The 13,180-nt window shown below is 36.2% G+C and overlaps 3 protein-coding genes across 6 annotated transcripts; all 3 read left to right on the top strand.

Annotated features, from left to right (window-relative positions):
- The first annotated feature begins 1,699 nt into the window (after nt 1–1,699).
- On the top strand, nt 1,700–7,635 carry LOC113777498. Of its 4 annotated transcripts, XM_027322607.1 has the most exons (8): nt 1,700–1,870; nt 2,086–2,226; nt 2,676–2,893; nt 2,985–3,226; nt 3,304–3,550; nt 4,894–5,760; nt 6,858–6,981; nt 7,081–7,635. In XM_027322607.1, exons 2-7 carry the CDS (start codon nt 2,103–2,105, stop codon nt 6,885–6,887), a joined length of 1,728 nt encoding a protein of 575 aa, XP_027178408.1. In that variant the 5' UTR covers nt 1,700–1,870; nt 2,086–2,102; the 3' UTR covers nt 6,888–6,981; nt 7,081–7,635. The 4 variants fall into 4 exon arrangements, with proteins under 4 accessions (XP_027178408.1, XP_027178409.1, XP_027178407.1 ...); XM_027322608.1 differs by having other exon boundaries at nt 1,700–2,226; nt 7,129–7,635; XM_027322606.1 differs by having other exon boundaries at nt 1,700–2,226.
- A 665-nt stretch (nt 7,636–8,300) lies between these two features.
- On the top strand, nt 8,301–11,891 carry LOC113776840 (probable serine/threonine-protein kinase At1g54610). The gene is made up of 6 exons (XM_027321895.1): nt 8,301–8,711; nt 9,133–9,417; nt 9,729–10,046; nt 10,393–10,614; nt 11,105–11,199; nt 11,852–11,891. Exons 1-6 carry the CDS (start codon nt 8,301–8,303, stop codon nt 11,889–11,891), a joined length of 1,371 nt encoding a protein of 456 aa, XP_027177696.1.
- Nucleotides 11,892–12,583: 692 nt separating this feature from the next.
- On the top strand, nt 12,584–13,035 carry LOC113778716. The gene has a single exon (XM_027324200.1). It carries the CDS (start codon nt 12,636–12,638, stop codon nt 13,029–13,031), a length of 396 nt encoding a protein of 131 aa, XP_027180001.1. The 5' UTR covers nt 12,584–12,635; the 3' UTR covers nt 13,032–13,035.
- Nucleotides 13,036–13,180: the final 145 nt, after the last annotated feature.

Below are 13,180 nucleotides of genomic sequence, written 5' to 3'. Positions count from 1 at the left end.
GATAAGAAGGTGATTGAAAAATATACTTGTGATGCAATCAAATAAATTTTTGGAAATAATAAGTTATCCAAACAAACTTTGATATAACTACGATTTGCAATACGCTAACATTTGAAGTCCCATTTGAGCAGTGTAGTGAATAAGTGAATAACCTCTATTCATATAAGATGATTGTGTATTGAAGTGGGTAAAGAAAAAATGCTAGGAATAAATGCACTTGTGTTGAATACTGCTTGTAAACCATACTCCTTTTTTTTTGGGGGTTTTTTGAATGAAGCATATAAACCAACCAGTCAATGCCAAATTGACCATCACATGAAATTTAAGATCCTTCCATCTGCGGTTCAAAAAATTTAAAGGTTGATTAAGTGTTCAAGTAATTATATTATTTGGATACATAGTTAAATAAGTATTTATTGTATTGAATAATGTATAATTTTAAATATTTTAAATGTATTTATCTCTTTATTTAGTTCATAATACAGGATAAAATGATTAAATTTAATGTCTTTTTTTAAACACAAAAACTATCCTAAAAGTACAAAATTTTAGCTTTTGCTAAAAGTGCATTTAACACAAAAAACTCCATTTCTAATTTCATCATATGATGTTTATCAAACACTTTAAAAGTACTTTTAACACCCAAAAGTTTTTGTTTTTAACTCAAAAGCACTGCAAACCCAAATCAAGCCTAGATCTCTTATAATTTAGACATCACTAATCCCTCTACATAAAATCATCTATTTTCCCTTTTTTTTTAAAAAAAATTTGTTTGATCAAGTCCTTTTTCATTAAAAATAAGATAGTATAGGTGCTAGACTTTTGTTAAAAAAAAAAAGATAATTGTAGTAATAATAAAGTAAAGAACAAGGATTAAGTTTTTATAAACTATTAATGTAGAGTTTTTCTCTTACATTTGTAGTTATTGATATATGCCATCTATGTAAAAACTAAATTTCAAATCTAAAATTAGATTATGCTGCTAGGGGTGGAAATGGGTTTAATCAAACCGAATATCCACATGTTCAAGGTTGTTTGATTATTTTAACGAGTTTAAAATTTTGTTTAAACTGGATTTATTTATTTGTTGAATCTAGTTTGAATGAATTTTTTTTTATCGAATTTGAATGTTATCGAATATCATACTTTTAATCTTAACTTGACTAATTGTTGAATCAAGATCGAATGAGTTCTTACCAAATCGAACTCAATTCGAGTATCAAGTACTTTGATATCTTTTAGTCCTATATGTGACAGACATCCAATATCGATAGTGTATAAAAAATTTACCCATCAAGAATAATGCTTGTACTATTAAAACTTAAAAGCACAAATTTTGTTTTTTAGAAAGCACAAAATTTGTTGATTGTCCCTTGGACCGGCCACTAGCACAAATAGTTGGACAAATCTCATTCTCAAAACTCAGAAGTACAGATTATTTGGCCCAATCAACATCAAGCACGACGGAAATGGGCACACCGAAGGGAGCCCCGAAACCCATTGTCAGGTGGGCTTCCCCAAATTTTTTGATCCAACTTTATTTAGAAACAATAAACCAACGTGGCAAAATATCATTGGATATTCGGATTTGAGAGAAACTCATTTAAATAATTTTTTTTCTTCTCCTATAAATATCAAAACGCCAGATCAGCTCGCCTTCACATTCAAATTAAAAAAATTCAAGGCGGCTCTTTCTCTCTTCTCTTTCCCCAAATTCTTCCCGCCACGATTTCTCAATTTCTCTCTCTCTCTCTCTCGCTCGATTTTACCAGACAAATTCAAAGTTCAATTCTACCTTGAATTTTACTCATCGAAGTTTAATCGAATTTCTGACAGATTTCAATTGTTGATGTCTTGATGAATTTCACTTGTACGGTTCTGCACGTCCAATTATAACGCATAAACCCTAGATTTTTTCCCCTCGTTTGTGTTTTTTTTGGGCTTTTAATGTTTTTTTTTTCTGGTTGATTTAAACTAGTCTATCTGCTGTGGACGTTTTGTAAATAATTCTTGGGTTAATTAGTAGTTTTGAAATGATAAATTTTATTTGAATTTGTTCTTCTGGTGACGCGATGGAATTTGCAGAAGAAAGTTGAGGCAAGATGAAAGCTTCAGGTCATCGGAAGAGAAAGGTAGGAGAGGTTTCTGAAGAGAATCGGAAAAGTATTGGTGCGGTAGCGAAGAAATCTGCTAATGGAAGCTGTAAACGGCGTCCGAAACCAGCAGGTAAGCAGCTTTGAAAAAAAAAGCTTTTTCTGATTTAAGATTTTACTCCTAATTGTATCTTCTTCGGGATCCATTCTTATTGTTATCCATTAATTCTTTCTTCTTCTTTTTTTTTTGTAAGATACAGCTGCAGCATTGCTTTCCTTTTGTGTTTTTTTTTTTGGCTAGTTTGGTTCATTATGAGTGTCCAATTTAAATGTTTTATCATTTATGGAAATTACATTTGCGTGTTCGCTAATTGGTTGCTTAGGGATTTCTAGATGACTTATTCTGCCCGTTCCACTTTTTTGGTTGTTATTGTTTGAATACCCCCGAACTCACTTTCAAATGGTATCGTTGGAAAAAAAAAAGGTTGCATGAGGGGAAAGATATACAAGGAACTCAATTAGAGCCCGGATGTCTGTTTACACGGCAGTAAGCGTTCATGTCTTCGACCTTCTTGTTTTCAGGGGAGTGTAAACTTTTGTTGCCCAAAAATGACCTAAAGGAGAAACCTTCAACAATTGCTCATTCACCTGGTGAAACAACTAAAGTTACTAACCCATCTAATAAGGAAACAGCGAAGGTTCAAAACGTCAAGGTTCAGAAGGGAGACAGTTCGACTTCTTCAAAGATTAAATTGCAGCTCTTTCCAGTAAATTCAATGACTCGGTTGAAGTTGGAGAAGGTGAAATTGTTACTGTGATCATGAACGAGTTGGATTTTTGAATGAAATTCAGAATATTCAAAGTGACACTGTGTTCATTTGACTTTTTTAGGATGGTCATAATCCATTCTTGGAACTCACTCTAAGTGTTCAGAAGAAAGTTTCATCTGTGATTAAGCACCTTAATACCAAGTGGGGCTGTTCTAGTGCAGCGCTTGGAGAGCTTATGCTTTTTCCCTATGATGTAAGATTGGAAAACATTGCTTCATCCAGAAGCTGGACTTCAGATTGTGGTAGCTTTACCGCTGGAGAGCTGCATGAGGCTCTAGAAACTCCTTCAATTTTTCGCTTAAAGTATGTGGACTGACTATTCCATCTAGCATGTGCTTCTAATTTGCTGTATTACCTTATGATTCTATCTTGGTATATAGGTATGGATGGTTCACTAATCTTCATGTGGAGGCTTGTGGGGTTTCTCTTACATCTACAGCTATGGAGGAGCAGTCAGAATCCAAGCATAGTCAGAACGACTGCAGTTTGTTTTCAAGGATGACACATGATCAAAGGAAAACTATTACTGCTGCAAGTCAAGGGATCCAAAGCCCAATCAACATGCATGAAGAGGAGGATGTAGCCAGAACTAAGCAGATGCCAACTTTGTTATCTGTTGACCACGTGGTAATTTTTTTATGTTTTGCTGTCTAGGTTTGATTTTAATCTAACACATGCCAAAGCATTTCAAGTGAATATCTACTTGCTTTCAAATCATTAGTGACTTCCAAGTTTTGGCCTTTTGTGCTGCACCTATGAATTACAAGATTGAGTGCTTAAGTTTTGACCGTTCATTGTTACAAAAGGTTTCAAAAGGATTTTGCATTTGATTTCAGCAAAAAATCTTGCTGCCACAGTTTTGAATTGTTAAGGTGATTTATATTATTCATAAACAATTTGATTTATAAATCCATAATCAATTTGTTAAGCCCTTTTGCAAGACTGATGTGTATTAGATGAGTAGAAGTTTTATTCAGCCAATAGAAATTTATGTGACTTCTTGTCAGAGCAATTTTGAGATGTTCAGAGTAGGGGTGTTTCGCGAATCGAGGATCGCGAGCGGCTCGAATACGAGCTCGACTCGAGCTCGTCAATATCGAGCTCGAGTCGAGCTCGAACTAATTAAGTCGATCTCGAGCTCGAGCTCGAGCTCAAAAACATTAAGCTCGTTGGCTCGCGAGCTCAATTATATTTTTTTTTTATTTTTTATTTTAATAGTAAAATTACATATATATCCCTAATATTTTATTATTTGTTTAAAAAATTATTATTTTATTTATTTTTTTTTAAATTTTTTTTTTATTTTTTAAAAATAAAATAATTATAATTATTTTTTTAATTTTTAAGCTCGAGCTCGAGCTTGATATTTTGAGCTCGTCGAGCTCGAGCTTGAGTTCGAGCTTCACAAAATTAACTCGAGCTCGGCTCGATTAGCCAAAGCTCGACTCGAGCTCGGCTCGTTTGCACCCCTAGTTCAGAGGCATTTGAGGCATAATATGCTTGTCGTTTTAAAGTTTGAACAGTTTGCAATTATCTGATTTGTAGATTGTTGTTAACTTAGCTTCCAAATTAGGCATGATTATAGTGTTACATAGTAGCACAATAAGAAACATATTGTAGTGTAACATTTTTAGTGGACTTTAATGGAAACCTATGGAAGGGATCACATCGATAGAGTAACTAAAGTAGCAATATTACAAATTTGGATCCTCTAGTTGCACATGGTTGTTGTGGTTGTTATGGCACATGGAATTGGTCAGAATTAAGGGTTGACTGCCCAACATAAACTTTGAGAGTCTATGAGTAGGTTTTTTTTGGAGCACACGACTGTTATTTTTTAAATATAATGAACTGCAACCATTTTTTTGGCAAATACTTGCCTAAGGGGCTGGCATATTTGGCTCCAGTATGTTGTTTAAAATGAATTTGCAATTGGTTTTCTTTATCAAACTGGCTGCATATTATTTTAGGTCAATGATGTTCCTCTACCCCCAGCAGTATCATGGGATGACAGCTTCACTAGCTTGAGCATAGGAGGTTTGCTATCTGAAGCTTCTTTGCTAAATAAGATAAATAATCCCACTGAAGGATCAGACAACAAATCCAACTTGCAGCCTATTGAGTTAGTTTCTGATATAAGCATAGGAGCTTTGCTGTCTGAGGCATCTTTGCTGGACAAGATCAATAATCATGAACAGAGATCATGCAAGTCTTTAAGCTTCCAGCTAACTCAGCCAGTGTCTGATTCATGTAGAAGGGACTTGATGTCTGGGGTGTCCTATCAATGCAACGTTGAGAACCCTGATTTGAAGGCAGAAAATGAAAAAGGATTTCAGCCTGTTTACTCAGCTTCAGAAATAGTTATTGGTGGCTTACAGTCTGAAGAATCCTTGCAAGGCAAGATTAATGCCTTTGATGCAGCATCCAGCAGGCCAGGACCGAAGCCAACTATGGAAAATGAAGCTTCACAATTTTTATTTCCATGGGATGATAGTATGATATCCTTGAGTATTGGAGGCTTGCTCTCTGAAGCATCCTTACAACGGTACTTTAGTTGTTGCAATCCAAAGTCAAAAGAGGCTGCATCAAGCGTTACCTTAAATTCATCTGAACCTTTTGCTGCCTCACAACTTAATTTACATACTCCAGCGCCTAAGTCACTTGTACCTGACTCATTCTCTTCTATCTTGGATGCTGAAGAGACATGCCATGCCTTTTCCTTTGAAAATCTCTCTTCATCAAGAAAAAAATCTATGACTTCTGATGGAGGAGACAAATCTAAGGGATCCTGCAATGCCTTCAAATCAAAGACATCCACACCGCCTCATACAAATGAGGTTTGTTGAATCTTTCTATAGCTTGACTGCTGTAAACATTGGGAACAGTTGGTTTATACTAATAGATGTCAAGGTTATATTTTGTGTGTCAAAGATGATTTTGAGCCAAAGGTACAAGTTGATTTACAGCATTCTTCGTTCATATCTAATCTGGAAGTTGAGCCAATGGATGTACTAAATCATCTGCACTGGCTTCCAAGTTAGTATACCTTTGCAAGCAAACTTCTTGGCTTCATTTTTGATAGCTTGTTTGAAATTGATGACTTGCAAAATTTAGTTGAAGCTCTGTTTGAAACTAGCAATTACATTCCAAGATGATCTTAATTGAGGTATATGTACTACTTATAAAAATGATGTTAAGTGATTCGATGATCTAGAGTGAGGTCTCTTTGCTATTCTTGTGGGAAGAAATTGTCACCAGAGCTTGGGGTTTCATTTTATGAATTGAACAAGTCTTAGTAAGCTTGGGATTTTTTTTTATATGGTCAGTTTCGTTAATATCATGGTCTATCTATTTTTAGATTAGCCCCTTATAGAATAGTGCTTGGTCCTTGTGTTTGAAGGAGATTTGTCAGCAATTACTGGGCTATATTTGTCAGCTTGCTGAATGTTATTCCTAGGCTTCAGAAGTCAACTTTAGCGTTGTACCTGAAGCACCACATTTTTCGTGCGGTTTAATGAGCTGGTGCACATTGTATCTATGACTTTGTAATATGCTATTTCAATAACATAGTTTAATGAGCTGAATGTTATTCCTAGGCTTCAGAAGTCAACTTCAGTGTTGTACCTGAAGCACCACATTTTTTGTGCGGTTTAATGAGCTGGTGCATATTGTGTCTATAACTTAGAAATATGCTATTTCAATAATGCAAGTTTTTTTAGTTTCTATCAATCTTCTAGCACACTGCCTGACATGATGCTGTTTCTCATTCTTGATTCACTAATTCATGAAAATTGTCTTCTTGGTCGAGGAGGTTATATTAACTTACGGAACCATCTAATAGTAGATTAAATCTGTTGTATAACATCTGGAACTGATGTTTTTTGGTCAGCTGGCTGGCACTTGTTAAGAGACTTTTCTGTTGCTGATCTTGTAGCTCGACGAACCAAGCCAAGCTTGCAAATGATCCTGCTGACCAGAAACTGATGACTTAAGTTTTGCCTCATCATCAAGGAGCGTCTGATGAAGCCAGCAGCCTTGGGCTAAGAGCAAATAAATGCGTATGTAAATCAAATATTTTTCATGGTGTTCTCTCTGGGTCATGTCATTAATCAAATAAGGCAAATAGTTGACATTCTTTATCACGATGGCATTCGCAGAACGAGTTCATGGGACCCTTTGATCCGAGTCTACCCACTTCACTGCAGGTTACTACTGGTGGAGACGGTCTTAGTCTCAGCGGATTTGTTTGGTAGCTCTCAAATTTCTGTGGTGAAAGAAAGCAAATCAGCTTGAAACCACTCGAGGAAAAAGTTCTAGAAACTGAGAAATTTGTGTTTCCTTACCTGGTAGTGTTGCAAAGACAGATTTGGTTCGTTGTGTAGGAGGAATGATAGTTGCAAGGAAAATTTACAAATTGACCATGGCAAGAATTACACCTTGCTTCGGATCATATACAAATTAGAAAATCCCCAAATTGGGATTTCAGGTATTAGATTAGTTAATGGTATGTGAATTTTGGTATCTTCACCACATTTTTAAAAATTATAGGAAAGAGGTTTTTCTTGTGAGTTGTGACTACCTGGTGGTCAGAGTCATAGTTAAGCAATTAAAGTTGCTGATAAATATCTGATACTTGGCTCAACAATTTGGTGTTTGTACGAGGGTCGAGAGTTCGCAGCATCCATTATAATTTTCTGATCATTGTTTTTGTATTCTTTTTTCTTCCTCTTCTGTTTGGTTTAATTGAATGGTCATTTCACTTATGATTTTTAAACTATTCAATCAATTTAGATTAAATTGTTAAATCGGCGATTATGTTTTTGGTTATCAGCTCAATGCGTGCTCAGAGTGCTGCTAGTAGGGATTAACAAAATAGATTTTCTCTTAACAGGCAATGGCTTTAAGAAGAATTATTCAAGATTTTTCTAATTTATACACTGAAAACTACTAAAACTAGCAATGAGAAGAGAAAAATTACAGCAAAAAAACTTTCAAAAAGTTTGAAGTTGAAATTTCTTAACTAGAGACGACGAAATTCCTTGAAATAATGGTCCATTATTCATTGGTAATGTCTACGTATTGTATCCAACTTTGGTTCTTTCTTGCGACGGAGAAAGCAGAGGCCATCACTGGCTCTAATTCTAGAATGTAAATCACAGTAGCCGGCCAAGGTGACAAGGACATCACCTGTCATTTTCATCTCGCAAATTCTTTTTCAGAAACTATTTGTTCAGATCAAAATGCTGATGAATGTCATAGTTACGATGATCAGCACTTATGGTTCCTGTAATACAACAACATTTCCTAGTCATTATCGTCACTTAGATACTCAGAAAAAGTCTAAGAAGATTCGGAGACTCGCCGTGGTGAAGTGATCATGGGATGCGTTCAGGCCAAAGGTGGATCATTCACACCTACTAGGAATCTAGACAGGTTGAAGAACGAAAATGGATATGTTAGAGGTGGCCATAGTGGCGAACAAAAAGTTATTGTTGTTGGTTCAAAAGTAGTGCATATTAAGGATTTGAAGAGGGATTCAAGGCCTCGAGATAATGTTAAGAATGTGGCTGTTGGGATTAATGGAGGTGGAGAAGATAGAAAAATCAGCAGAGAAGGTGAGAAAGAAGGTGATCATGGTGGGAATGTTTCGCGGAGGATTATTATTAAGCAGATTGCTGGGGATGATTTCGTTGAAGGATGGCCTAAATGGCTTGTTGATAACATTCCTAGAGATGCTCTTGCTGGCTTGGTTCCAAAGAGTGCTGATTCTTATGATAAACTTGCAAAGGTCAGTATAGCAGAGAAAAATAAAATATAGATGTTGAGTTTCATTTGTTCAAGAATCAAGACTAAAAGGTTTAGCAAAAGAAGATCAAAATGAGAACACTAAAATGGTGCTGTTCTTCAATATAAGTTTCATATATTCTGCAGTGCTGTCTTTTACATGTAAAGTTGCTGACTTTTGTTCTCTTCAAGCAAAATGGTATTACTGTATTACTTTCTAGTTCCTAGACATTTGAGTGTAGCTATGTTCTTATTTTATATTTCTTCCAGCATGATTTTCTAAGAGAGACAAATTGTACTACAGTACAAGGTCTATTCATATCTACACAATCACCTTTGAAGGTGATGGATGGTTGTTTACAAATTGCTTTGAAGGAGCAGAAAAGATCATGAATAAATGTTTTTCTGTTGTCTGGCCTATGCAGGTAGGCCACGGGACATATAGCAACGTGTATAAAGCTCTAGATAGGGACACTGGAAAAATAGTTGCCCTAAAGAAGATCCGTTTCGATACATCGGAACCAGAAAGTGTCAAGTTTATGGCAAGAGAAATCATCATACTGAGGAAGCTTGATCATCCTAACGTTATTAAGCTTGAAGGATTGGCCACTTCAAGAATGCAGTATAGTCTCTATTTGGTCTTTGATTTCATGCTGTCAGACTTGACCAGAATCATATCTCGTCCGGAAGGAAGGCTTACTGAGCCACAGGTCAGATAATCTGCATTTAGCAACTCAAGTTATCATCAGAAACTTTTTTCTGGTAGCTTTTTGAAGCCATATAAACAACTTGAATATTGAGAGTGAATGTTCTCCCGGTATATTACTCAGAAAATTTACAAGGCATGGTTCTGAAAAAATTTGTATTACAGAAAGAAAAAATGAGTGTTACTCGTCAAAAAGTTTGTAGTACAGAAACAGCATGTGGCACGACTGGGATAGTGGGATATAGTCATGCTTCCTTGAGAGAATTAAGGGTATCTTATTCGCGAAATTTGGCACTTAAATATTTCTTGATGCAGGTGAAGAGTTACATGCAGCAGCTGCTCTCAGGTCTACAGCATTGCCATGAGAGAGGAATTTTGCATAGGGACATTAAAGCATCTAACTTGCTAATTGATAAAAATGGAATGCTCAAAATCGCAGATTTTGGCCTTGCTAACTTCTATCAGCCTAAACCAAAGCGGCCCCTAACAAGCCGAGTTGTCACGTTATGGTATAGAGCTCCAGAACTTCTTCTAGGTTCTACTGATTATGGAGTTGGCATTGATCTTTGGAGTGCCGGATGTCTTCTAGGGGAGATGTTTGAAGGAAGGCCTATCATGCCCGGCAGAAATGAGGTAAACTTCTGCATAAATCCTTGAACTCAGAGGACAACTCAAGTCAACACTCTATAAATATCGACAGCTGATCAAACACACCAAGCAAAATTTGTAAGGGACTATTTGCCTACTCTTGGTTGTTAAACAGGCTCGTAACTGCCCGAATCAAAAGCAAATTTCAAGCCCAAAAAGTGTTGTTTTCAATCCTTTCCAACAAACATAATTTGGAACAATGAACCGGCTTACACTGCTTAGTAGCAGAAAGTAAAGGGTCCAGTTATTTTACTTTCTAGGTTGCGTATTATTAACCTTTACAATCTATACAATAAGTTGCATGTCTTTGTTTATCTTTACTGAGGTTCAGATTGAGCAGCTTCACAAGATCTTCAAGCTGTGTGGTTCACCTCCAGAGGACTATTGGAAGAAAGTCAAGCCACCAACAACCTTCAGACCACCTCCACATTATAAACCTTGCTTCCGGGAATCCTTTCCAAATTTACCTGATTCGGCGACAGATCTTTTGGCTACACTTCTGTCTCTTGATCCAGCATATCGTGGAACTGCTACTAGAGCTCTTGAAAGTGAAGTGAGTTGTCACATTCTGTTTTGTAGAATGATAGCCATGTTCTGCATCTTAACTATGGATGCTGAATACTGATTTTAGCTGGCAAACAAGATATCATGCTTGTCTAGATGATGGAGGATATATTTCTATCTAATTTACTAGTTACCGGAACTATCATCATTGAAAAGTCATGGCCACGCTCTAAAACTTTATGTTGCAGTAGCCTATCCTCATGAATGATAAAAAAAAAATTTCCTACTTGAAGATGCTGGAACTTGAATTTCAGACCCAAAAATTGTTTGCTTACCTGTCAAAACCCAGTGAAAAATATAAATATAACTGATGAACTTGGTTAAGTTCGCGACGTAGAGGCATAATCTCCACCTTTGATTGCAAATAATGCATCAGAAATGCTTTCTCGCCATATGAACATTTATTCAAGTATTCAGCACTTTATCGTAGTGTGAACGTTTATACTTGTTGCTTAGGTTTGCTCCTTCCATGTTTACAGTTCTTTAATACGAGCCCATTAGCATGTGATCTTTCTGGTCTGCCGGTGCTGAAAATCAAGGAGGATGACCTATCCCAATACACTGATCGCATAAGGTATGTATTTGGCAAGAATCTGAAGACTCTTTCTTTCAGAAGTCACAGTTGTTGTATGTATTTTATTCATTTCTCGGATACAATGCAAAACCTTTTATTCTTGCAGCAAAGGTTTTCTACTGCCAAGCAGTTATTGGAAGAAATTCCTAGTCTTTCTCTTCATTTATCCAAGTTAAAAGTTAATTGCAAAAGTTTCCATTTCTAGAAAACAGACATGGAGCCCGTTTGTTTTCGAGTTATCCAGGAAAATTGTTTTTTTGGAATATTCTCTTGATAGATTTTCCAATTACCCTTTTATCTCATAAACATATTTCTACGAAAACTCCGATCCAGTCGGGCTCGGTGTAATGTATTTCTTACTTGAGCTTTCACTAAAGCACAAAGAGAGGACATAGTTTGACAGTTCACAATATTCACCTCAAAGAGAAGGTTGCAATCATCAAGTTTTCAGTTTGCTGGTTCTGAAATTCTGATACAACGTTTTACAATCTCATCTAAAAGCCTCAACTGTTGGAGAGGTAATAGTTTGTGTTCACAAAACGCAACACTCGAGTCGAAATGTATTCTTCAATAGCTCTAACAGACACATTACCAGCTTAGAAAGGTTCCAAAATCTAGGATCTCAGTTTATTGTCCAAAATGATATGTACAGGAGAGGATATGCCATGAGATTGTATACTTTTGAACCATGATCATTTTGCTGGCCCTTTTATTAGCATAAATGGAATCAAGAATAGAGCTTTATAACCAACTCAGAAGAGCTTCAGTTTCTTTGATTATTTGTTTTGTACTGGAAAACACCATGATAACTCAAGATAACTTGAGATGGAGGGGAAGGATAGGAGTAAATTCTTTCTTGACCTGTGGCTTAAGTCGTTAGTTTTCTTTTGTTCTTTGTACTATCTGAAGCAATTCAAGTGGTTTAGTAATGTCTATTGGTGTATCACATATCAGGCTACTATCTTCCCCATTCTTTAAAATCCACAATATACTCTTATCCACTCTCCAGTATGGCGGTGAGATAAACTGATCACACCATTTTTTTTCCTGATAGGATCAGGGCTTCAAAAGCAAAGCAAGTGTCCCGCAGAAATCGTGAAGGGCATAAAGAAAAGGTCTCATTCCCTGAAACGGTCAAAGAAGATTATGGATCTTCAAAAGAGGTACTTAATTTTGTAATTTCTACACATCTCAAGTGTAAGTGTTACCTGGCCAAGAATCCACAGAACCCTTTGGTCTTAAATCTATAAGAGTTGTGCGTTTGAAAATAAATGACCCTCTATGTGTAGAAAACAAGATATCTACCAATTTTGTGATCATGCTTTTAATTAAGCTTCAAAAGGAACTCTTAAGATAAAGAAATTACTTCACCAAGTTCCAACATTTTCCCTCGGTAAGCTATATGACCTGCTTAATTATGTTTTCCTTTCTTCACAATGGATTTTATGCATCACAGACACGTTTACATTGATATACTTGTCTCATCACAGCAAGAAAAGCCAGCAGAGATAAGCTTACATAGCCAAGAGATAATGAATAGTGCAAGTAGCAGCAGCTCAAGTGCAAAACAAGGAAGGACTCATGAAAGGTCACCTCCATCTCCACGTCCAGGTTTTCATTCTCGGCAAGGCAGATCTGCGAAGACAGAGGCACATCCTAATGCACTCAAGAATATCCAGAACTATCCTCTCCTGCTAGCCTCTCTAACTGAAGCTGCCAGCCGTTTTGAACAGAACAGATTGAGTCTGAATCACAGGTCTCTTTCCACAATGGACTTCAGAAATCTGGATACTGAGAAGATATCAAAACTCTTTGGCTTGGAGGATCAGTAATGCCTGGAAAAACAAACGCCTTCACTTGGACATTTCACTTTATCTGCTTACAAATTTTTTTTTTTCACTTTATATGTATAAGCTACTTACATATTAAGTAATGTCCATCTTGGTGGTTCTACCAAGGACAATACTGGGGCAAAAATTAT

This window comes from Coffea eugenioides, chromosome 7, assembly GCF_003713205.1.
Source record: "Coffea eugenioides isolate CCC68of chromosome 7, Ceug_1.0, whole genome shotgun sequence".
Classification (NCBI taxonomy): domain Eukaryota; kingdom Viridiplantae; phylum Streptophyta; class Magnoliopsida; order Gentianales; family Rubiaceae; genus Coffea; species Coffea eugenioides.
Note: the sequence above shows the minus strand (reverse complement) of the source record. Positions and strands in the feature narration are given on the sequence as shown.

Coding starts and splice junctions, on each gene's coding strand:
- LOC113777498 (XM_027322607.1), top strand. CDS start 2,103: ATGAAAGCTTCAGGTCATCGGAAGAGAAAGGTAGGAGAGGTTTCTGAA. Junction 2,894..2,984: donor CTCGGTTGAAGTTGGAGAAG/GTGAAATTGTTA, acceptor TGACTTTTTTAG/GATGGTCATAATCCATTCTT. Junction 5,761..6,857: donor CACCGCCTCATACAAATGAG/GTTTGTTGAATC, acceptor CTGATCTTGTAG/CTCGACGAACCAAGCCAAGC.
- LOC113776840 (XM_027321895.1), top strand. CDS start 8,301: ATGGGATGCGTTCAGGCCAAAGGTGGATCATTCACACCTACTAGGAAT. Junction 10,047..10,392: donor TCATGCCCGGCAGAAATGAG/GTAAACTTCTGC, acceptor ACTGAGGTTCAG/ATTGAGCAGCTTCACAAGAT. Junction 11,200..11,851: donor CAATACACTGATCGCATAAG/GTATGTATTTGG, acceptor TGATATGTACAG/GAGAGGATATGCCATGAGAT.
- LOC113778716 (XM_027324200.1), top strand. CDS start 12,636: ATGGATTTTATGCATCACAGACACGTTTACATTGATATACTTGTCTCA.